The 25,439-nt window shown below is 44.7% G+C and overlaps 2 protein-coding genes across 3 annotated transcripts in view; one reads left to right on the top strand and one right to left on the bottom strand.

The window, feature by feature from the left end:
- Positions 1 to 23,092, top strand: part of phlpp1 (PH domain and leucine rich repeat protein phosphatase 1) — a 63,035-nt gene extending 39,943 nt beyond the window's left edge. The window contains exons 4-17 of the mRNA XM_080441030.1: positions 268 to 416; positions 5,954 to 6,100; positions 8,119 to 8,346; positions 10,224 to 10,426; positions 11,262 to 11,322; positions 11,655 to 11,750; positions 12,858 to 13,013; positions 13,629 to 13,829; positions 14,579 to 14,741; positions 15,158 to 15,288; positions 15,894 to 16,007; positions 17,782 to 17,976; positions 19,005 to 19,233; positions 19,849 to 23,092. Of these exons, the coding sequence (XP_080297156.1) occupies positions 268 to 416; positions 5,954 to 6,100; positions 8,119 to 8,346; positions 10,224 to 10,426; positions 11,262 to 11,322; positions 11,655 to 11,750; positions 12,858 to 13,013; positions 13,629 to 13,829; positions 14,579 to 14,741; positions 15,158 to 15,288; positions 15,894 to 16,007; positions 17,782 to 17,976; positions 19,005 to 19,233; positions 19,849 to 21,216 (3,441 nt within the window). The 3' untranslated portion in view covers positions 21,217 to 23,092. The remainder of the gene's footprint in view (positions 1 to 267; positions 417 to 5,953; positions 6,101 to 8,118; positions 8,347 to 10,223; positions 10,427 to 11,261; positions 11,323 to 11,654; positions 11,751 to 12,857; positions 13,014 to 13,628; positions 13,830 to 14,578; positions 14,742 to 15,157; positions 15,289 to 15,893; positions 16,008 to 17,781; positions 17,977 to 19,004; positions 19,234 to 19,848) is intronic.
- Positions 1 to 25,439, bottom strand: part of ripk1l (receptor (TNFRSF)-interacting serine-threonine kinase 1, like) — a 733,201-nt gene that overhangs the window by 660,869 nt on the left and 46,893 nt on the right. The window lies entirely within an intron of this gene.

Raw genomic sequence — 25,439 nt, 5'->3', positions numbered from 1 at the left:
ACCCATTAAAACCAGGAATTATTTATATTTGCATTGGCTATTCAAAAATAGGCGATATACAAGCTCGCACATCTGCTATTTTTGAACATCTTGAAAATGTGAGAACTACTGATTTAGAGGGCATTTGTTGAATCGGCCTCAGGTCTTAATGATAAGTGATTAAAAAGGGTCCCGGTTTGTGTTCATGAAAATAATGCTCACCCTATGTTTAAACAGCAGGTTTCCTGTCTTTCTCCTCTCCCCTCCCCCTACCCGTGTGTCATCTAGATGGTGTCCCAGAGGATCCACTCGGTGGACCTGTCCTGCTGCAGCCTAGAGCAGCTCCCGCCTAACCTGTTCTACAGCCTCGACCTCACCCACCTCAACCTCAAACACAACTTCCTGCCCCAGGACCAGCGGCTGCAGCAGCTACAGAGGTACGGCGCCAAAGTCACTCCAAACAGCCACTACGAGGCTGACTCATATAGGGAAGGAAGCGATCGCTGAGGCCAGAGAGAGGCTAAAGATGATGACAAAGGATGTGGGGGGGGGGGGGGGGGGGGTTGTTAAAGATTAATGAGAGAGTCCTAGGGGTGAGGAAGAGTGACTCGGCTCAGCGGCAGACAGGGGGTTTGTCGGGGGGGGGGATAAGCTGGCCAGGTCGGGACAAGACTTCACATGGTTTAGCAAAGCTCACCTTTGGCCATAAGACGGATGGGGGACTTGGCTGCGTTGTGGGACAGAGCTGGCTCTGGGGGCTGCGAGGCTTAACCCGGAACTTGGCAGTTCAGGGATAACTATAGCCCGGTGGAGACGCAGCCATAGTTATCCTAGCCCTGGAGACCCAAACAGAGTTTGAAATGGTTTTGATTTTGTTTTCCAGTTTTCCTTTTTTCCCAGTTTAGTTGTTCCCCTAATGTAGTCTCTGTCACTGATCACCCTTACTGTTTGGTGTATGGAAGGGTGTACTGTAGAGAACCACGTGTCTACTGTACAGAGATCACCCTCCCCGAACCAGCGTCCCACCCGCACTGAACGTTTTGCCGTTTAACTTCATCAATTGGGTCATGGAGCGAGCCTGTGTTCTAACACTAGCCAACAATGACGTTTACATTTCTAGGTAACCGTCATCATCGTTACGCTTACCGACACCATCAGGAACAGGACTAACAGGATATTCTCAGTGAGGAAGGAATTTTAAAGTACGATTTTATTTGGAAATTCATGGGCAACTGCACACAGAAAACAACATGGATATTTATGTATTTTGTATTTATATATAAAATCATTGCTAAACAGCTTAATTTAGCGGAACTTCCTGGGAAATCTGTATAAGCTCGTTCCTGCCAGGGCACAAACAATAAGTTAAGTGTCAAACCATTGACTCCATTGACTGGGCCGGACGTATCGCCTGGCCCAGTGAGACTAGGGATAGACTAGGTTAGGGATAACTATGGCTGTCTCAGCAGTGTTGCCATGTCTGCTTATTATAAGCGACTTTGGGCTTGTTTTTCTGTAAAGTCACTTGTAGATATTGGTACTGTAGTTCTGGGTTGCGGGCTTGTTTTTAAAGTGTAGTTGCTTATTTGGGCTTGTTTTCCTAAAACCAGTGGTTCTCAAAACACCCCCAAATTAATATGTAATAGTCCGCGTATCTGAAAATATTTTGTGACAGAGACCCCCGCACCCAGATTTGTGTTGTTAATGTTTCAAAAAGATTTCAATTTTTTTACTTTTTCCCAAGATTCTTTTGAAAATAGCAGATCTACAAGCTCACGACGCGTCGCGACGCGTCGTGAGCTTGTAGATCGGCTATTTTCAAATAGCCTATGTACCTGTATACAGGATTAAAGTGCTCGTGTGGCCTATAGTCGCTTCACCTCGCGTTAACCAGGCTAGTGGCTTCTTTTGGCCCTGTTTTCATGGACCTGGTTGCTCATTTCTCTGGCAGAGTGCAGTCGGCAGGCCCAAGACCTGACCCGTGTAGTAGGAGGAGGACCACAGCCACCATCACCGCCAAAGGAGGCTGACCAGGGCCGTGTGCTGCACAACGGCCGGGCTAAACGAGTCCCGGGTCTGGGCAGAGCCTGGAAGGCTAGACTAGATGTGACTGTGGGGAGGCTTTTAACCCATTAAGACCTGGGACGCATCTGTGTCATTTTTAGATTCGAGCTAAAAAAACATTATTTTACACTTTGGCTATTCAAAAATAGCAGATATACAAGCTCATAGCGTTAGCCGCGCTATGAGCTTGTATATCTGCTTTTTTTTTATCGTGAAAATGTGTGCAAATATTTGAATATATATTGTTTAGAGCGAACATTTTTAATTCTATTCTTTGCTTCTGGGGGTCCCTGGAACAAAATATTTTGAGATGGGGGTCCGCGGCCAAATACATATCATTTTGGGGGTCCTTGACATGAAAAAGTTTGAGCACCACTGATCTAGAAACATTAAGTTAATCAGAATACTGTTGGGATTTAGGAGACATTTGTAGAATCGGCCTTAATGGGTTAATATGCCTGGCCTCCCTCACTGTCTCTGTGGGCACCATCTGCTGCATGCTTATCATGGGCCCAGATAGAAGTCCACAGCCAAGATGTACGTGTGTGTGTGTGGCGTGTCTGTGTGTGTGTGTGTGTGTGTGTGTGTGTGTGTGTGCGCGTGCATGTTTGTGAGTGTGCACAAACTGGCTTGTCAGAGCACTTCTTTCTCAAAAATTCGGATGGAAATGCTCGGGGATTGGGGCATTGTGTGCTTGTGTGTGCTGCCATGATTGTGTGTGTGTATGTGAATGACAGAAAGAGTGTCTGCAGGCTACAGATTTGGGGTCAGTGCATTCAATCTTAGTATAGTGGCTCTCTGTCTTCATCTAAAGATGACTGCACTGTGTGTGTGTGTGTGTGTGTGTGTGTGTGTGTGTGTGTGTGTGTGTGTGTGTGTGTGTGTGTGTGTGCGCGCACACGTGTGCGTGTATGTGTGTGTGTGTGTGTATGTGTGTGTCCTTGCATGCATCCATGTCTATGTGTGTTAGTGTTTGAATACTGTGACGGATGGGGAGGTGTGTATATATGTATGTAATGTATGTGTGTGTTGGGGGGGTACAGGGCTTTCAAGATTTTTGCAACACTGCTGTGATCATTATGTGACTCACGCTTTGATCTGCTACGGAGGTAATTACATACCGGAGCCAAAGACAAAAGAAACACGATAGGGGACAAGTGACTACTGTACAGCCTCGGATCAAAGACATGAGACGGAATGCTTTAACATGACAGTTCAGTGGAGACACAGCACCCCTGCTGGCCGTACACATCTTCTTGATGGAAGCTCATCCATATTTGACCAAGCGCAAAAACACAGCAAATGAGGCCAGTGTGTGTGTGTGGATGAAGCTGATGCTTCATTCCAATGACAGTTTGTAGAAGCAGACTCTGGGTTAGACCACTGGTGTCTATTCAGTGAGCATACTGTGTTTGCGACGTGTGTGTGTGTGTACGTGTGTGTGTGTGTGTGTGTGTGCGCGTATTTTTTGCGTCTTGCACTGACACAGGTCATAGGGCTTTGTGTTTTTCCTGTTGGAATGGAATGTGTGTACTGTCTAGTGTCTATATATTTTCCATTCCTCTCCCTGCCTCTATCTGTCCATGTCTTTCTCCGGGCATCAACCTATCTATGGTTTAATTTATACGTTGTCATACAAGCAGTTTTCAAGTGAAAACTGTGCTTCTATATTATATAGTAAATAATTATTAGTATCAATTATAATACATTATAAATTATGACTATGTGTATAGTATGAATATTATATAAATTACAAAACGATGAGTGTGCTTGCTTCCCAGCGAGCCCACTAATTATGCTTATAGTATAAACATTATGTAGTATAAATTATACTGTATACACTGTGTATATATAGATAATATACTGCCTATAGTAGAAATTATGCTTATATAGTATAAACATGATATTATTAGTAAGTATAAATGAAGCTTATATCTCACTCTCTTGCTCGCTCTCTCTCCATCTGCATTCCTCTCTCTCTGTGTGTGTGTGTGTGTGTGTGTGTGTGTGTGTGTGTGTGTGTGTGTGTGTGTGTGTGTGTGTGTGTGTGTGTGTGTGTGTGTGTGTGTGTGTGTGTGTGTGTGTGTGTGTGTGTGTGTGTGTGTGTGTGTGTGTGTCTCTCTCTCTCTCTGGCTAGAATGCTAGATTAACTGGTGGGAGATATGCCGATCAGATATGGATAATCAGTTCTGTGGGCTTACCTCCCCCAGTGTTAGCGTCTCTGTGACAGAAAGGTCACTTTACCCGCCGAGGGGGACGCGCTCACACACCAGTGACGGTTGCACTCTCCACCCGTTTTGTGTGCTATACGTTAAAGCGCAAAAAAAGTTTGTGAAGGACAAAAGGACGACGTAGATAGGACAAGGGGACAACTGCAGAGACAGACACGGACCGAGAGAGAGACACAGAGGCAGGCAGATGGAGCGTGTGTTTCTGAGAGGGGAAAATAGAAAGTCCTCTGTCCTCAGACCAATGTCAGTGACGAATGACCGAATTCTAAGCAAGGGGAGGTAATAGTAATGCAAGGGGAGGAGTAAATAACCGAAGGAATGAACGGAATGAACGGAATGAACGGAATGAACGAATGAATGAATGAATGAATGAATGAACGAATGTATGAAAGAAAACGAATAAAAGGAGAGATGTGAGAGAGGTGGTGGAGGGAGAGAGGCGGCTGAGGATTACTCAGCAGATTGCAGGGACCCCACCTCCCCTGCCTCCCAGCTCTCACACAACAACACATACACACGCATGCACGTGCACACACACACGTGTGACTGTGTATTTGTCTGTGCTTACAGTGTTTTAGTTTCACTCTGAGACTATAAAAATCGACCCAGAATTAAATTGACAGTCAGCATCTGATTGTGTTAAACAGAGAGAGAAAAGACCCCGCCCCCCAGCCTTGTTCTGACTGAGCCCTCTGGTGCTAACATGGCACACAGCTCGTCTTGAACAGCCCTTGAACCTTGCCCTCTGTGTACATAATATTTGGTGTGTGTGTGTCCGTGTGTGTGTCCGTGTGTCCTAGTGTCTGTGTACAGTAGTAGTAGTACTCTCCTACCCTCTTCGTCATGTGCAGACCCCTCTGAAGGTCACTGCTCTGCTGCTGGACCCTGAAGCCTGTTTTTTTTGTACTTGCGAGTGTCACACACCTGAAATGGCAAATCTACAAGCTCACGCCGCGTCCCTCCAGGCAACTAACTTAAGTATAAAACTCGGGCTTAAAGCACATACCGGCCGCTGGTGTTTGCACCAACAACACGGCCGTCGTTGCCCCGCTTGTTTGCTCAACAGTCAAAGCGTGGAGGTGTATTTCTGCTGTGACGTGGGGCTGTGTTTGTGTACCTGGACAGTATGACAGTATTACGCCTTTAGCCTACATAGAGTACATACCAGACATACTGTGGCTGTTGCGAAACAGATACAGTACCTGTCTGTCTGCTATGGCATTGTATTGCATTCCTGTTTCATATGTTTTTGGCAGATTTGTTCCTTCTATTTTTTTTCGTGCTGTGGGACAGAGCAGAGCCATATAAGGAGAGTTGCATCACCTCCGTTCACTTCATCGGGCAGTCTTCTACAGAGCCTTCTATTGGCGAATAATAGTGACAAAGCCGTGAAACGGAAGTTTACGGAATGCACTGGAGTCTATGAGCGTTTGTCACTGTTTCGAGTTTACTTGAACCACGTGACCGGGAGCTGTTTTCTGCCCCTGAGGTGACGCAACTCTCTAATACAAGGCTCTGGGACAGAGTATTGCCAACGACATGCTAATGTGTAGGTTATTGTGTAACATTGCGCATAAATGTATTCATGAGTATATTCTATTCATTTGCAATATTAATGATGACAAGACACAACTACACCTCATTCCATTCTCTCCTCTCCTCTCCTCCCCCTGTTCCAGGTTCTCTCGTCTGCGGAGCCTCAACCTGTCCAACAACCACCTGGGTCAGTTCCCTCTGGCCATTAGTGACATCCCCACCCTGACCGAGGTCAACCTGAGCTGCAACTACTTGGCCTCCATCCCCAGCGCTGTGGGAGCCATGACCAAGTGAGTAACTGCAGGAAACCTTGCATTACCTCTGGGTTTCTGGAACGATCTCCTCTCCTCAGTGTCTTTGAGCTCATAGCCTGTGGCTGCAATTAACGGCTAGCTACAAGAATTTACACTGCACAACATAAATAACCAGCGGTGGCGTGAGGTTGTAAAAAATGCTGCATGTGATATCCTGGTGACCATTTATAGGCTTCAAAGTGGTTGGGGTCTTCAACGTTTTTCAGGCCAAGGACCGCTTAGCTGAGAGAGAGATGAAGCAGGGACCCCCCTCTACATATTGTATAAAATTGTGTTGCGGATTAGACTTTTTCATAGATTTCATAGATAGCTTCGTGGACTTGTTTGACAGCACTGTCATCAGTGTTGTGTCAACTCATGTTTTTTTGTTTATTTCAGACCACTTAAACCCTCAATACTTAGTAAACTTGACCTTTAGCTCTGTACTTGGTTTGCTCCTTTTCCCCTCTACACCAAACTACTTTGCCGACGAGCGTTGTGTGCTTGTAGATCTGCTATTTTCGGCTAATGTTCCCCTCAGAATAGAGATGCTAGGGTTCAAGTGGTTAATGTAAAAGAAAGGGGGGCCACACAAAATGTGGCGGCCCCCCTGTAGTAACTCTTGAGGACCCCCTAGGGGTCCCAGACCCCCTGTTGAAGACACCTGTTATACATTATACGTATAACAGGTATATATCTCTGCTGTCCGGCAGGAACCATCTAACTCCAAAATGTTAATTTTTCAGGAAATTAAAAAAAGTTAAGAGGTTTTGTTCATCGTTGATAAGAACAGCTGAATGGACCTCAAAGCTCACAATGAGGTTGGAGGTCAAAAGGGGGAGGAGCCTGGAGTCAGCAAAAACAGCTAACTCCGGTGGAATTAGCTGGTTTAGCAGAAAGTTTGAGGATCCAGTGGAGTTAGCTGGTTTTGTCAGAAGCGCCTTTTAATGCTTTTCATTGGTTAAATATTTTTTTTAGCAACACACAGATGTAAAGGGTGTTCAATGGCCCTGATTTATGGAAGAAAATGCAAAAGCGTCAAAATGGAGTTAGCTGGTTTCTGCCGGACAGCAACGATTATTATGTAGAATAGATATTATGTAGAATAGAATAGATTAGTGATGGACTTGTGTGGATTAGAATTGGAGCATTTACAAGCGGCATTGCAAGCAGGCATGTCTGGTGGTAAACGTTTGCCTTGCAAAAGTGTTGCGCAAAACAGAAGTGAAACCAAGATAAGGGGAGATGCTGTGCGGGTTACCTGGTTAATCTGTGAGAATGATCTGGAATGCCTGTGAATTCCTGAAGAGACCTGTAGGGCCTTCATGCCGTTACTGCCACCTGCTGGCTATAAACGTATCATGCCCAAGGGTTGAAAATGTTCTAATAGGCAAACTAATCAGTGGTGGGAAAAAGTAACTCACATTTTGTACTTAAGTAAAAGTATCAATACTGCAATGTAGAAATACTCTGTTACAAGTAAAAGTTTGGTATTCAAAATGTACTTGAGTAAGTACAAACGTATTCGTAGGATACTTTACTTAAGTACTGAAAGTAAGAGTACTCGTTTTGCAGAATGTCCCATTTCACAAGTTTCCAAAATGTATAAAAATGCTTTGAAAATAGCAGATCTACAAGCTCACGATCGGCTATTTTCAAATAGCCCAAGTATGCATAGGGCTGAAGTGGTTAATGTATGCTTTGTAATGATAATCGAAATTAACTAGTAACTAAAGTTTTCAAATAATTGTAGTGGAGTAAAAGTACAATATTTGCCTCTGAAATGTAGTGAAGTAGAAGTTAAAGTATTGAAAATTGGTGTACCCCAGTAAATTAGAAGTACCTCAAAAGTACAGTACTTGAGAAAATGTACTTAGTTTCTTTACACCACTGAAACAAATTTTGGTCATAACGATGCAAGTGGAAAGAGGATCAAACCAAAGCATGCACGTGAAAAGACTATTAACCAACTGCCAACTGTTTCCCCTCTTCCTCTCCTCTCCTGTCCTGTCCAGTTTGCAGACCTTTCTGCTGGACGGTAATTGCCTGGGAGAGCTGCCCAGTGAGCTGGGTTCCCTGCAGAGACTGAGCTACCTGGGGCTGTCCTTCAACCAGTTCAGCCACGTGCCACAAGTTCTGGAGAGGTTGGCCGCCATGGAGAAGCTTTGTATGGCCGGCAACAGCTTGGAGACGCTCGCCCTACAGAGTTTCCGGCTGCTTCGTGTCAAACACATAGACCTAAGGTACGGTAGCTGCAGGCATTCAGCCACATGGAGACCTATAGTCATCATGAGTTAATACCGGCTTGTCTTTTTATATCTCCAGGCCAGTGGTTTTCAAACTTTTTGTGCCCAAGGGCACACCAATGGGCAACTCAAAATCTCTAGACAAACCTACATTCAGAGGTGTGTCTGTGTCACATCATGATGCGTTGTAAGCTTATATATTGACTATAAAATTGCAAATGTTATTGGCAATTTTTGAAAATGTGCAAAAGAAAAATTCACACAGAATCAGGAGATAACGCGATCCAAAGATGTATTGCTCCATTCACTTCCTGGTTAAATTATTTGGGAAATATTCTGTATCTCGGCTCCTGTGTTTTACTATGTATTTTTGGCGAAACATGCTATTTTCAACTGGGTAAGCGAACGGGAGGTCGCGATGATTTTTTTTCCTTCTTTTTCACGGAAGCACATTGAAACCCTCCGTGATTAGCAACCATCAGGGGATCGATCATACTGGAGATAAATATTCTGTGGTTCTTGAAAGATTAGTCAGAATGCTTAAAAATGCTGGCAGAAGCTACAGCCTGTTTTAGAAAACCCCTGGCAGTGAATGTGTTAAAAAGAAAACCATATTTCGTAACTTTTTGTATACCGGTAGTTATATATTGCAATATTAATGAATGAATGAATATGAATGAATGACATTTTTATTTTCATGTCATGCCGCCATTTTGGCCCTTCCCATATGGGATTATATGACATATTACACAAAAAGAAAACAGCTGACATTAACAATCCTTCCTGTTCGTATTACGTCCTGCCTTATAACATACCACATAAATTAATGTGTGGTTAACACAAAATCCCAGGGCACACCCTGGACTTGTCTCACCGTCACGGCTCGACACACCCTTTGGGAACCACAGTCTTGGGCTATGGTGCTTCCACTCATAGTCCACTCAATAGACTCTTCATCACTCATTTCATAGCGGTGGTTTACAGGGCTGAGGGAGTGACTACATAGCGGCATACGCTGGTTCTTTCTCAAGACCGCAGATGTGTTACAGTTACCAGTCATGCCAAAAAACCATGAACTCTGTGACATGTGTTAAACCCCTCTAATGACCAAAGCCTAAACACTGAGCGGAAGACATAACTGCGACGGCTAAACAACGCTTCGGCACGTAATCAGGAAATCATTGGCCTGTGGTTGTTCCATCAGCTTGTCCCTCCCCAGCTTGGGGAAAGTGCAGGGCCGGTGTGACTTGCAGTATTTGGTAGTTAATACATCACTGCCTCTCCCGTTCGGTGGCGCGGTCAGTCTCGTGCCACTAGCATCACGTTCTCGACATCTAGGAGCAAAGGTCACACTTGGGGAACATGATGTGGTGGTTTTACTTGGGCACAGCATCAGGTTCATCAGGTTTGCCTCCCCCCCTACCCCCCCTTGTATTCTTCTGCATTGAAAAAAAGACATTAAAATGTGCCATTTGTCAAATATGTCGGCTTGTATCCGTTCATGAGTTGGCTGTATAGGATGATTCATTATGATTATGATTGATTCTTTATTTGTGGAAGAATAGTCCAGTGTACTGTACAGCATGTCTTTGTTATAGACTCCAGACAATTATGTAATTATAAATGACTATTAATCTTTTGTTAATTGCTTATTCAAACCATTCCAGACAGGCAATTTATTATTCTTTACAAAACAGACAGATCGGACGACCCTCTATTCAATCACGTAAAGCGCAAATTCCGTTCATCATCAGTCATCCTCACCCAAAAGGTATGCTGCCTTCTCTAAAAGGGAAGGCCACAGACCCAGTGGTTCAGTAGTGGTGCAGATGAAGTGACTCTTGTCCTCTATACCCTGGATCTCTCCTTGTCAGATTGAATAAGATCACGCGCATGGTGCCAGACGAGCCTGACCTGCTGAGGCACGTGACCCAGCTCGACGTGAGGGACAACAAGCTGGGGGAGCTGGACGCCTCCGTCTTCCCCCGGCTGGAGACGCTGCACTGCGAGAGGAACCACATCTCCAGCCTCAAGGCCAAGGGCTGCCTGCTCAAGGGCATCTACGCCTCCAACAACGGTGAGTTTGTTGGTTTCGGCAGAGATTCATCGCGGCATGCTGTACACTGGTACATGTGTGTTCATTGTGTGACCGTACAACAGAAAAGCACGGTGGAATGCTGATCTGAAAAGGCGAATCGTTTCCCAACTTCTATTTTCGCCAGGTTTCTGTTGTCGGCGCTCGATTGAATTTGTTGCAATGAGCTCTCTCACCGTTACTTTAACCTATTAAGACTGGGAACACATCTGTGTCATTTTAAGATTTCTTTGGCCATTCAAAAATAGCAGATATACAAGCTCGTAGCGTGGCACCAAGCTCCCCGCTACGAGCTTGTATATCTGCTATTTTAGAAGAATCGTGAAAATGTGTGCAAATCTTTGAATATATATATTTTTAAAGCGAACATTTTTAACTCAAATCTTTGCTTCTATTTGTCCCTGGAACAAAATATTTTACAAATGTTCGCTTTGAAAATATATATATTCAAAGATTTGCACACATATTCATGATTTGTTTTTCAAAAATAGCAGATCTACAAGCTCATAGAGCGGCACTCGGTGCCGCTCTATGAGCTTGTATATCTGCTATTTTTTGAATAGCCAAAGAAATCTGAAAATGCGTTCCCAGTCTTAAAGGGTTAACCCCCCCTCCCTTTCTCTCTCTAAACACCTTCACGAGTCTCCTCTTGCACTCTCATTGACGGCATTCCTCTTCCACAGTGTTCATCATTCCGCCCTAGTGTTTGACTGTGTGCATTGTGTCTGTGTGCTTTTGTCCTCCACGCACGGCCCCTTTGTCTCCTTCTGTCTGTCCTTGATGTTAGGTTAATGTGTTTGTGTGTCTCCCCCTGCAGAGCTACGAGAGCTGGATGTGAGTCCTGTGCCCTCCAATCTGAGCTACATGGACATCTCCAGGTGAACAATGGAGCAACAACACACACACAGACACACACACACACACACACACACACACACACACACACACACACACACACATTAAAAGAAGAAACCAGCTTTATGACCTGCAAGGCCTTAAAACATAATATGTGTATGTGGACCCTTGTGAGTCCATTTATACCCTTTCTGAGTTAAATCAACACTCTTGATGTTCACTGTGTGAACAAATTCAACAATCTGAGCACCCCTCGTTGACCTGAGATGCTCATCTGACCTGTGACCTCTTGAGTGACCGTTGAATCATTGAACCAACTTTGACACTTTGACAACGTGGCCTCCTGTCATTGCAGGAACCGCATGGAGTCCGTGCCGGACTGGGTGTGCGACATTAAGAAGCTGGAAGTTCTGGATATCAGCCACAACCTCATCGACGAGCTCCCCGCCAGGTGAGTCCCTCTCACAGCCAGTGATCATGCACCCAATTTTCGGCAACCGAAATGATTCGGCTGAAAATAGAAAGGAAAGGCAGAGTGTCTGCCACAAGCATTGCGAGCCCCCCCTTCCCCTCCCCCCTCCGCTGGCCATGTTTATTTACACTTTGTCATAAGACGGTGTCACACACTGAATATAGCTGATCTACAAGTTCACAATGTGGCACAAGGTGAGCAACAGTTTTCATTTTGTTCCATGTCTCTCTTTCTCTCTCTATTTCCCCTCTGCCCCCCCCCCTCTCTCTCTCTCTTTCTCTCTCTCTTTCTCTCCCTGTAAGGGGAATGCCACATTATCTCTCCCTGCCCTTTGCTGGCCTTGTCATATATCCCCCACAGAGCCCCATAAATCACCTAGCCTATCGTCTAGTCCCATCCCCCCCGCCTTCCTTATGTAGCATCTTAGAAGGTCACCGGAGATGCTGTGCATTTCCTCATTGTCTCACCTGTCGCTGATGCTCACCTGTGCTGGCTTTGACCCCCACCCACCCGTCTCTTTGACCCCCACCCACCCACCTCTCAGTCACTGTGAATTATCTGAGTCCGGCGGTGTTCCTTGCTATTGTCTTTCTTAGTTTTATCTTTTTCTTTGTATTTCTCTCTCTCTCTCTCTCTCTCTCTTTCTCTTTCTCTTTCTCTTTCTCTTTCTTTTATATATATATATAAATATTTATGTATGTTGGTCCCTTCATTCCCTGCAGATCTATTTTTTTTGGCCAGTAAGTGTCAGGATGATGAATCTCAGCTGCAGGCTCAACTAGAGGCGCAGCTATTTTCTCTACCCCCCAACCCTCGCCCCCCCCCCCCCCTCCCCGTGCTATCCTCGCCTGTTGCGACCCAGTTCACTACCAGTCCGCTCTTCAATGAGCCAAATTTCACACATTCACCACCCTACTACCCCCCGCCCCATCTCTCTCTCTTTCTCTCTCTCTCGCTCGCTCGCTGTCAGCGGTCTGGACGTCCTCCTTTACACATACAAGAGCTGCTGCGCTATAGCGGCTACACACAGTGACTGCGCGTGCTCTGGCAGTGATGCGTCTCTCTCTGTGTTCCTCCATGCTGCAGGTTGCTGTGCAGCAACAGTCTGAGAAAGCTGAGCGCAGGACACAACCACTTGCAGAAGCTGCCTGAAAGGGTGGAGCGCCCTCTGCTGGAGGTGTTAGACATACAGCACAATCAACTGACGGAGCTGCCTTGCAACCTGTTCCTCAAATCTCATAGGTACGTGCTGAGAGGCTGCGTTCAAGTGCTCGGAAGTGACGTATTTGGTCAAATGCACTGTCTCTCTGCATTTGATGTGTTTACCTTGCTTATTGTAAGACGCTCTGGATAAGAGTGTCTGCTAAATGACTAAATTGTTGTAAATTGTAAATTGGTAGGGCTACAACTATCGATTATGTTCTTAGCAATTATTCTATCGATTACTATTTTGATTAGTCGAATAATAGAGAAGTGTCTTTTTTTATGTATATCAACAAATCAATTAACCACTTAAGCGTTACTTTATACTTTGTCGCACTACGGTGTTGTGCAAAAATAGTGAAAATAGCCAATCTATGTGAGCTTGAGGATCTGTTTTTTTTTCTTCTTTAATACTATGTACTATAATGACATGCTCAAAATAGGGTCCAATTATGAACAGATTATTTTATTAAATGATCAATTATGATTTCTTTTTGTAACTCTTGCACCCCTAGTATTTAGCCACATAATGCACTAACATTTTTACATAATAAGGAAAACCGACACAATGATGACATATTTTCATGAGTTGTTTTGGCTGGGAGAGACAACAAAGAGAGCGAAACATAAATGGGTGGCTTCTTTTTCTTCCAGCTTGCGGTGCCTGAATGCCTCTGCCAATAAGCTGGAGCACCTGCCTCCATCCAGCCTGTCGGAGGAGAGCCACAGCATCCTCCAGGAGCTGTACCTGACCAACAACAGGCTGACGGACAAGTGTGTTCCCATGCTCACGGGACACACGCACCTCCGAGTGCTGCACATGGCCTACAACCATCTTCAGACCTTCCCAGCCAGGTGAGAGGCGTGTGGATGCGGACAGACCCGTTAGGGTCCATTTGGTTTCATTTCAAATGGACCCTCAAGGGTCCATTTAGTTTCATTTGTACACTCTCCGAGTTACAAACCCATAAGGGTCCATTTGGTTCCTAAATTCCTATGTAACAATTTGATTGATTGATTAGATACTTTAGTAGTCAGAAATGTAAACAGCACGACGTACAGTCAGTCAGACATTAACCACTTAAACCCCAGCATCCGTATTGTGGAGAAAGCTTTTGCAGAAAATAGCAGATCGACAAGCTCAGCTTGTCGATCGGCTATTTTCAGCGAGAGCTTAACCCCCACGATAACAGAAAACATAAAATACACTAGTATAGAGCCCTGAGGGGCTCCGCTCATCCATAATGGTGTTTAAGTGGTTAAGGCTAAAAGGATAACACAAAAAAAGTCCTGGGGACTCGTTTCCATACTGTATGTGGTCGATCATTTAGCTGGGGGCCCCCACTGTAGAATCTGTGAATAGTGCGTCGACCATGTAAATGCAACATCTCTACGTGTTGCATGTCCTTCCTACTCTCTCTCTCTCTGCCCTCAGTATCCTGTCTCTCGACTGTTTTATCTAAATATAGCAATAAGAACATCTCTGAATGACTCAGTCATTATTGTACGTCACTCGCTGACTTTGCTACTGTCGACCCACCAATGGACTACACACCAACCTCTCTCTGTCTCTCTCTCCTTCTCTCTCTCTCTCTCTCTCTCAGTAAAATGGCCAAGCTGGAGGAACTGGAGGAGGTGGACCTGAGTGGGAACATGTTGAAGACTGTGCCCACTACCATCATGAACTGCAGGCGCATGCACACGCTCATTGCTCACTCTAACGCCATCGAGGTCTTTCCCGAGGTCATGCAACTCGTGGAGATGAAAGTAAGCCAACGAATGTTGCCAAATCGGGATGTGTGTGTGTGTGTGTGTGTGTGTGTGTGTGCGCATAATTGGCACAGTGGCTCAGAGACTCTGCCTGTAGACCAAAATCCTAATATCTCCTCTTGCCATGGGTGGATTCCCTCTTAGGCTAGTGGTTAAGAGTTTTGGCTTTAGAATCCCTTCCCATGTGGGAGAGCCGGGTTTTAATCTCAGTTGTTACACATACGTTCCTGTGTTTATACTGTACGTATTCTTTTCTTATACGTCTGTTTAGTTCACATCTGAAAATTGCCTATGAACAATATACTAAACCTAAAGCAAACCTCAAACTAAAGTATGTACACAAAAAAAAAATGTATTCACTTTGCAATACTCTCTCTTAACAAATTAACCCCCCCTCTCTCCTCTGCTGTCAGTGTGTGGATCTGAGCTGCAATGAACTGAGTGATATCACCCTGCCGGAGAACCTGCCCCCCAAACTGCAGGAGTTGGACCTGACCGGTAACCCTCGCCTCAGCCTGGACCACAAGACACTGGAGCAGCTGAAGTTAGTCTTTATTCATGTCTGTCCTTCTCTTATGTTCGCATGTAACCCACCTGTGTTTCGTTTGAGTTTTAATACTACAGTACATTGAAAATATCTTCCTGGTGCTTGGGTGGCGCAGGGGTAAAGTTAGGGGTTTGGATCCTCCATAGGGCCCTCTGCGTTTAGACAAATTGGCCAGAGTTAGCAGTAACAAGGGACTAGATTACTTGGGGAATAAATGCTGCCCCACGAGGTGCCCTGCTGCCGATTACATTGAACCCTCTATACTTGGTAAATTTGACCTTTCTCCATTCCGCGCCCCCCGTCCCCCCACTACACCAAATCTCTTTGTAGAAAATAGCCGATCTACAAGCTCATGCGACGTGTTGTTAGCTTGTGGATCTGCTATTTTCAGTGAATGTTCCCCCCAGAATAGGGGTGCAAGGACTTAGGGTTCAAGTGGTTTAATAAAACGACCAGGCTTCTAATCCTAAACAAGGACCATGTGTTTCACTTGGCTCCCCCTCACTCTACACTGTCTGTCCCATCCCAATAGAACAGAGCATGTATTTGTACTTTGTAAATACCAACCACATCCCTTTTTTCTTTCTAATTCTGTTTCCCAGTAATATCCGCTGTTTCCGCATCGATCCGCCTCCAACCTTTTCGTCCAATGAGGCGTCTGGTGGGCCTGCAGTGTGGAGTCATGGTTACACGGAGGCTTCGGGTGTCAAGAACAAGTGAGTTTCATCCAGTGATGTCATGTTCTAAGTAGAGCTTGACCAATATGTCTCTCATTGGTTCTCAAAGTGGTCCTTGGGGAGATACCAGGGGGTCCCCTGCCAAATTAGTTAATAAAGTGTCACAATCATTTTAACCCCTTTATCCATATTTTTATACTTTGGCTATTTCTGAAAAACCGTGAAAATGTGTGCAAATCTTTAAATCTTTTTTCTAAAAGGCGAACATTTTTAACACAAATATTTGCTTCTGGGGGTCCCTGGCACAACATATTTTCAGGTGGGGGTCCGCGGCCATATACATATTAATTTGAGGGTCCTTGGCACCACTGCTCTACTGTACAGTATGTACCCATATGTATTAGAGCCAGTCTGAAGAAAAGAAGAAAAAAACTTTATTAGAGAAACAAAAAGAGTAAAAAAGTGCACTCACTGTCATAAATATATATCTGACCTACAGTAGCCTACACTTACTGTACAGTATACTATCCTGCAGTGGAAACTCACTACTCCAAACGTACTATACTGTACTGTATGTGCCACTTGCAGGGGAATGTAGGTCATCATGAGCTAGAGATAAGATTCATTGTGCAGAAAATACTTTTAATATTGCTACATGTTATCATCGTCTTTATACTGTATACCAGTGATTCTCAAAGTGGGGTCTGGGGCAGAATTAGTTAATATAGCATCAAAATCACTTTAACCCTATTTTATACTTATACTACAGCTTGTAGATGCTTATACATCTACAAGAATCACTCACTCAGAAGAATTGGAAAAATCGCTAAAGATTTGTGAAAATAATCTTGAAAGATTTTAACAAAACATATCTTATGGGGTTGGCTGACACACAAAATTTTCAAATGGGGGTCGGCAGCCTAATACACAGCAATTTGGGTTGGTACTTGTGACATGAAAATGTTTGAGAATCACTGGGCTATACAATCAAATGAGACATAGGCATGTGAGTGTTCCCATGGTTACTACTGTAGCGTGTGGATACATGAGTGTGATCAGTCCGTGGGCAGATGCATGTGAGAAACAAAGTGTGAGGGACACTTCATTGTGTTCAGCTGCTTTTTTTTTCCCCTTTTTCTTTTTGTTAGTCTGGTTTCTAGTTCTAGCCCCCACACACAGTGCTCATGAGAGAGTGCCTTAATGGCAACTTGTAAATTATTTAACCCATTAAGACCCGAGGCCGATTCTACAAATGTCTTTTAAATCCTAAAAGTTATCTGGAAAACCTATGTTGCTATATCAGTGGTTCTCAAACTTTTTCATGTCAAGGACCCCCCCCCAATGTATTTGGCTGCCGACCCTCATCTCAAAAGATTTTGTTCCAGGGACCCCCAGAAGCAAAGATTTGAGTTAAAACGTTTCGCTTTAAAAGATATATATATATATATATATATATATATATATATATATATATATATATATATATATATATATATATATATATATATATATATATATATATATATTAAAAGATTTGTAAAAAAAATCATGATTTTTTAAAATCTTTCGATATCTACAAGCTCATAGCACGGCACAAAGTGACGCGCTATGAGCTTGTATATCTGCTATTTTTAATTGCCAACCAATGTGCTGTAAATATTGCTAAAATAAAAAATGACACCGATGCTTTAATTTACGGGAGAAAAACACAAAAAGTTAAACTATGGAGATGAGAGGATTCTACCCGACAGCAACAAAATAGTCTTTTAAGTCTTTTTTTAATAGACTTTTAATGACGTTGTGTTGTCTCCAGGCTGTGTGTGGCGGCCCTGTCGGTGAACAGTTTCTGCGGCAGCCGGGAGGCTCTGTACGGGGTGTTCGACGGGGACAGGAACGTGGAGGTGCCCTACCTGCTGCAGTGCACCATGAACGACGTGCTGGCCGAAGAGCTGCACAAAACCAAGAGCGAGGAGGAGTACATGACCAACACCTTCCTGGTCATGCAGAGGTAGGTTATGTTCACCTGACTGCACAATCAATTTCACTGGTACGCAAAAGCGGGGTCCTTCGAGGGGGGGGGGGGGGGCTATTACATTTTTCGGGTTATTTGAAAATACAAGCTCACAATGATGTGTGCTTGTAGATCTGCTATTGCACACACACAGTATTTTGGAAACATACACACTGTATGTTGTGTTCATTGAGTATGTATGTTGTTATAAGCATGTATACATAGGTATGTTGTTATAAGCATGTATACATGTATGTTGTAAGCATAAATATGGCATGTATGAATAATCTTGAAGGATTTTAAGACATTTTTGGGGGTCATTTTTGCGGGAACGCACTTTAGATTTCTTTGGCTATAAAAAAATAGCAGATATACAAGCTCATAGCACGGCTAAGAGCTCGTATATCTGCTATTTTTTTTTAAGAAATCATGAAATCATGCAAATCTTTAACTCAAATCTTTGCTCCTGGAACAAAATATTTTGAGATGGGCGGACAAATACATATCATTTTGGGTAGTCCTTGACATGAAAAAAGTTTGAGAACAACTGATATTATAGCAACATAAGTACAAAAAAAAAACTGTTAGGATTTAGAAGACATTTGTAGAATCCCCAGAAGCAAAGATTTGAGTTAAAAATGTTGTCTTTAAAAAACATATACATTCAAAGATTTGCACGAATTTTCACTATTTTTCAACATTAAAAAAAGCAGATCTACAAGCTCGTAGCGTGATACTCGGTGCTGCACTATGAGCTTCTAGATCTGCTATTTTTGAATAGCCCAAAGTATAAAATAATGGTTATAGCTATAACAATCTAAAATGACACAGTATGCGTTCTCGGTATGTGTTACCATTATGGAACCAAAGCGGGGAATCGATAAGCAGAAACAGATTTGATAAAATCGATACCCGTCCCTATTCATACTGCATGTTACTACTACTTACTTTTCCAAAACAGCATCATCACTCTCTGTCTCTCTGTGCCACTTCCCTTGTCCTCTGTGACTTCTCCGCCACCACAGGAAACTGGGAACAGCTGGGCAGAAGCTGGGGGGAGCGGCGGCACTGTGCCACATCAGGCACGACCCCACCGACCCCGGCGGCTGCTTCACCCTGACGGCTGCCAACGTGGGCAAGTGCCAGGCCATTCTGTGTCGAGACGGCAAGCCACAGGCCCTGTCCCTGCTTCACAACGTAGGACTGGAGGAGGAGTACAGCAGGGTCAGACAGCACAAGGCCATCATCACTGAGGTAGAGGTTTTTGTGTGTGTGTGTGTGTGTGTGTGTGGGGGTGTGTGTGTGTGCGCACTGCACAGTGATGGAAGAAGTACTCATGTTTTACTTAAGTACAAGTAGAAATACTCTGTTAAAAGTAAAAGTATGGAATTCCAAATGTACTTGACTAAAAGTACAAAAGTATTGGCAGAATGTCCCATTTCACAAGTGTTCAAAATGTATACAGATCTTTAGAAAATACCCGATCTACAAGCTCACAATGCGGTCGTGATTGTCAATTTTCTGCGTTAGGGTAAAACAATGACAAAAACATTTGACAATGCTTTAGTAAAATCGCTGTCCTAAAATGTCAATGTATAGTATTTCTAATAAAATGTGAGCGTGTGTGTGTCCTTGCCTGTGGTTGTGTGTGTGAAGAATGCCGACAATGTTGAGGAAGTATACACGAGGGAACGCTATCTACCCAGAACATCAGACAATAGGTCGCTGTCCAAATATTTACGGAGCTTGCCATTTATTGACCGTGATCATTTTCAACACAAATATTTATGTAGAAATGCGCTATTATGGGTTCACTGCATTCCCCATGTGTGCATGCATGCTCACGCCGCCTTTCCTTTTCTCCTGCAGGACAACAAGGTGAACGGAGTGACCGACTCCACGCGAATCATGGGCTACTCCTTCCTGTACCCTTCAGTCCTCCCCCGTCCCTACGTGCAGACGGTCACCCTCACCCCGCAGGACGAGTTCTTCATCCTGGGCAGCCGGGGACTGTGGGACACCATGTCACCCACCGAGGCCGTCGAGGCCATCCGGAACGTCCCCGACGGCCTGGCCGCCGCCAAGAAGCTGTGTACGCTGGCCCAGGGCTACGGCTGCACGGACAGCCTCAGCGCCGTGGTGGTCCAGCTCAGTGTGAGCGAAGACTGCTGCTCCTGCTGCTGCTCCGAGCCCCCCCAGCCGCCCCCCAGCCCCGGCCTGGGCTCCTACCCCTCCTCGGCTTCTGCCATCAAGGAGCGGCCCCTCGGGGCCCCCGACGGCTCCCTGCCCGTGCCCCCCTCCTCCTGCAGCGAGATCAGCAGCGAGATCAGCACCAGCGAGATGAGCAGCGAGGTGGGCTCCACGGCCTCGTCCGACGAGCCCCCGCAGAGCTCCCTGGTGCTGCTGCACGAGCAGCCCCACCACCAGCACCTCCACCTGCACCACCAGGCCCCCGCCTTGTCCGCCCTGCACCAGCAGGCCCACGCCAACAGCACGCAGCCCTGCCAGTACCCTTACCCGGGCTCGGAGCTGCCCTCTGCCCGCAGCTGCTGCGCCCTCCACCCGGCCTGCCTGACGGGCTCCTTTCAGAGACAGCTGTCCAGCGCCACCTTCTCCAGCGCCCTGTCTGACAACGGGCTGGACAGCGAGGACGAGGAGCCCATCGCCGGGGTTTTCTCCAACGGGAGCCGGGTGGAGGTAGAGGCGGACATCCACTGCATCAGGGCACGGCTGGAGTCCTCGGCCTCCTCATCGTCCCAAGCGCCACCGCCATCATCATCATCATCATCATCATTATCCTCTGCCCCGGATCGTACCCTTCTGCCACCGCCTCCACCGCCTCCCCCTCCCCCGCCCTGCACCCCCGAACCCCCGGAGGAGGCTGTCGACATGAGCCCGGGGGAGGCCGAGGGCCTTGCGGAGCGCGAGGAGCCGTGGCCGGGCGGCGGAGCCGGCGGCGGGGAAGGGGGGAAGGCGGCGGGGGGGAAGAGGAGGGGGAACGGGTCGGTGGCGCCGCAAGAAAAGAGCCACAACCTCATCGAGGTGGCGGCCGACGCGCCCTCCAAGAAGCCCGGGGGTTATTTCACGGCGCCGGCGCAGCCCGACCCGGACGACCAGTTCATCATCCCCCCCGAGCTGGAGGAGGAGGTGAAGGAGATCATGAAGCAACATCAGCAGAAACAGCAGAAGCCTCCCGGCGCCGAGCAGCCCACAGACTATTATGACACGCCCCTCTGAAGGCGCGCGCTGCAGCCACGCACAACACCACTACCATCAACTGTACCACTCTGATTTCTGCAGTATGCGGACACAAACGGACACGATTCCTCCACGGGTCCATTTAAAACGACAGAGAAAAATATATGTCTGGTCCTATTCTAGACTGTCCACAGCCTTCCAGCACTCTTATCGACCTCGTCACTGGAGTGCCACCATGCGTCGAAACCTGCTCCGTAAACCTGTTTGTTTTTTGTTTTCTCCTCCCAAACTACTTCTAAGCTAGAGCAAGCAAATGAGCCCTTTAATGATACCCCAAACCCCCTGGACTGTTCTTTGGACACACCTAGAGTCCAAGGTGACGCCCTTCTCACAGACTGGAACGTTTTTTTATTTTCATTTTGTAGACCACCAACCAACTGAGTATGTAATCAACACTAGTCTCTCTGCAATAGTGTTAAGCCTGATTTATGCTTTGTTGTACACTCGTGCCACGTGCTGAAAATAGCTGATCTACAAGCTCACAATGCGTCACGATGCTGCACATCGTCAGCTTGTAGATCGGCTATTTTCGGCACATGACGCCATCGTACAACGGAGTATACATTAAGCATTAGCCTGCCACAACACCTGTTAATATGGAAAATGATTCCATGATTTGTTAGCTAGTTTTATTGTTTTGTTTTTTTAAAGAACTTATCATATCTTTTAATGTGAAGAAAGTTGCTGAGAGAACTTTTTAAAAACAGTCACATAATCTTTTTATTATCTATGAACTGTTGAATGGTACACGCCAGTAATACCACGCTTAACTGTTGTAGATAGGGCACTTAAAAAAATACTGTATTTCTTCAGTAAAATCATGGCTATTGGCCTATAAAACAGCATAGACATTTTTTGTAGAAATTTTAAAGACTAACTCCTAGGAGTTGCATACTGTACTCTTTATGGTGACTTAGTCACTTTTACTAATCTTCTCTGAGAGAAATGGTGATTTTTTTTTTGTTTTCCAATGATTGTAAATAAGAGAAATGTTATATACTGAGGCTTTTAAAGGAACTGTGTACACCTGTATGTCGGTGAATGGTTTTAGTGGTAGGGAGAGTGCGTGGTTCACTTGGAGTTTCGCTGTTGTGGAGATGTCACCCTCCTTTTTCTTACACTGTAGACACACAAATACTCTCTCACACACGCACACACATACTGTACACACACACACACACACACACACCCGCAGTTCAGAAACATTACACACAACGGTATAATTATTACTAATGTAGTACGGCTCGCTACCCTTTTTGTCCAGTTGTGATGTCCTGTAGTCATAACTATATCCAATGTACATTCACACGCACAGACTGTCGCATGCAACCTCGCATGCACATGCACACACGCACACTGAAATGTGTATGTGCAACACATGCAAACACAATATTTGAGTCCCACCTCCCTCCTACAGTAACTGTTCTCACCGGCATGACTGTGTCAAGTTCAGTAATACAAACAAAGTATATTCACATGGAAAGCAAACAACACAGATGTTCCTGTCTTTGGTATAATAAATCTTACATTTGTGAATATAAACTTATGCTGTCCTTGTTATTCATGATGACATGGTAGGCTAATGTCAGTGTTTCCCAAACATTGTTTAGAGACTTGCATGTAAACCATACCTGCCAACTCTCCTGTTTTCACCAGGAGGCTCCTGTTTCTCCTGGACAACTCCTGTTCTTCCATTTCTCCTATTTTGGGGGATTCCACCCTTTTTGTGTGACCCCTCACTGATATGCAGCCACGGCCATTCATGTTAATTTGCTAGTTCCTTGAGTTTTTGATATAAATCATAATGGCAGTATTTGATTGATCTTTTTGTTGGAAGGTGTGAGTGGGCTCTCTCTCTCTCGCTCTCTCTCTCTTTGATTCTGGCACACACACACACCCTCTTTCTGAGAGAATGGGAATGTTACTCTTTTACTGTCGCTTTATGTATATTATGTCTGGATAAACTCCAGACATAATGGAGCCTTTTGCAAAGGCTAAAATGTAATTTAGATAGCATGTTATGTAAACGGATGCCAGGTCATTTGTAGACCAGCCGCCTATTACACGAAAGGAGAATTAAATAAGCCTGGATTTAAGTCAAATCCAGGTTTGACAAAGTCTGGTCCGTACAGCCTGGTTTATTCCGTTCCGTGAACGCCAAGCCAGGCTGAAACAACAACAACTGACTACAAAACTGAAAAACGTTAATAAAAACAGTATGCAAGTATAATCAATCAATCAATTCTTCAGCGGTGGTCTCTTCATGTTGTAGTTTAGTAATGAATGGCTCAGGCTGCTCTCAGAGCCCCTTTTATGCCAGGTGAGTACAGGTGATGGCCCAGACCCCAACCCCTGGCACTCCTGGTACCCCATGAAGACAAAGGCTACATTTGCATCACTATATAGGCGAGGGTCGCTCTGCTGAATGGATACGGTGATGATTAGCTGCCTGCCCGCGTGAATGGACGAGGAGGCATGCTAATGATCCGACGGCCACTATTCTGTTTGGATTTTTTTCACTGCCTGTTTTTCAGTCAGTCTTTTACTTCATTTTCTAGGGGAGGCGAGATTTTAGTTCCTGCCTCTACGGTGGGTACACCACTGATAGGATCACAATCCTTTTTAACCACTTAGCTTTGGCTATTCAAAAATAAAAATAGCAGATCTACAAGCTCATAGCGCGGCACTTTGAAAAATATTGAAAATGTGTGCATATCTTTGAAATATATATAACATTTTCAGATGGGGGTCCGCGGCCAAATGTATATCAATTTAGGGGTCCTTGGCATGAAAAAGTTGAAAACCACTGTTCTAAATGGCAGTGGTTCACAAACTTTTTAGCTCAAGAGTCTTGAGGCTTGGGTCCTGGCTCCCGGGGAGACATCAAATTTCTCTTTTGGGTCTTGAGTCCCAAGACTCAAGACCCAAAAGAGTGTTGAGTCAAGACCCAGGCTCCCGGGGAGACATCAAATTTCTCTTTTGGGTCCCAAGACTCAAGACCCAAAAGAGAAATTTGATGTCTCCCCGGAATCATACGAGGAAGTAAAATGTATAATAAGCAAGAAAGGAAACACGGCCGCAATAAATGGATCCAGGGAAAATCCAGTTCCAATTGTATATATTTTCCAGCAAAAATATATACAATTTATATACAAGTCCATAAATATATAATTCAGTTAGGCTTAAACATGAGGAGTGTATAGTGAATATTGGAATTATCGCCTACTAATCTACAATGCGATAGCCTATTATATCCGCCATGCATCCAAACAATATGTCTGAGTTTGTGCTCAGGAATGTGTCAAAAACAAAAAAATCTCCATGAATTCAAGGCTTCACGGAGTGTGTAATTGATAGAAAATAAGTATTTTTTTAGGGTAACTATTCTTTTAAGCGTCTTGTTCAGGGACACTCTGATACATTGCTGAGGCCTGGGAACGAACTAGGGAATTATGGCTTGCCAGGCAGGCTCTCTAACCATTCAGCTATGGCCACATCATCAATAGAGCTTCGAAGGCAGTTCTACTCTGTAACAGTAAAGGAGTTTCAGGGGAAACCAGCAAAATGAGGAATAATATAATAAAAGACTGTCTTGCTAATAAAGCGTCATGTCTCTCATTTTTTTACAATGTATTTGATATTACCTTTATATTATTTAATAAATTATGCATTTCATCCTCTATATATTGTCCAGCAACCTTTATGATAAAGGCGAAAAAAGATAGTAGACCCGTAATAGTCAAATTGTTCAGATGCCAAGGTTTCTGTGTTGGGATTCGATCCCATGATCTTGTGGTCTGAAGTCAAGAGCTCTTCTGACTGAGCTATGGATAGAGCGATTAATGAGCAGAAGTCACATTTTCAACTCCCACCCTCGCCAGGGTCAAAAACGTTATATTTGAAATCCGAACGTTTATGTAGATGAATATGTAGATGAATGAACGGGTCAAAAATGAAGAAAGTGCAAACACCAGGTTGAAGTTCTCCCCCCCCCCCCTCGGACGGTCTGAGGTTGGCAGGTATGCGAGAGTGAGGTTCCATCTACCATAAAGAACATAAAGTAAAGCAGGCTAAAATGATTATGTCAACCATAGAGTTAAAAAATAAGGATGTCAACTGGGGCAGGGACATTAGCTGGTATTATTATTATTATTATTATTATTATTATTATTATTATTATTATTATTATTTTTATATAAATG

This window comes from Gymnoscopelus braueri (assembly GCF_963280865.1).
Source record: "Gymnoscopelus braueri genome assembly, chromosome: 10".
NCBI lineage: Eukaryota > Metazoa > Chordata > Actinopteri > Myctophiformes > Myctophidae > Gymnoscopelus > Gymnoscopelus braueri.
This window is presented reverse-complemented; position numbering and strand designations above follow the sequence as displayed.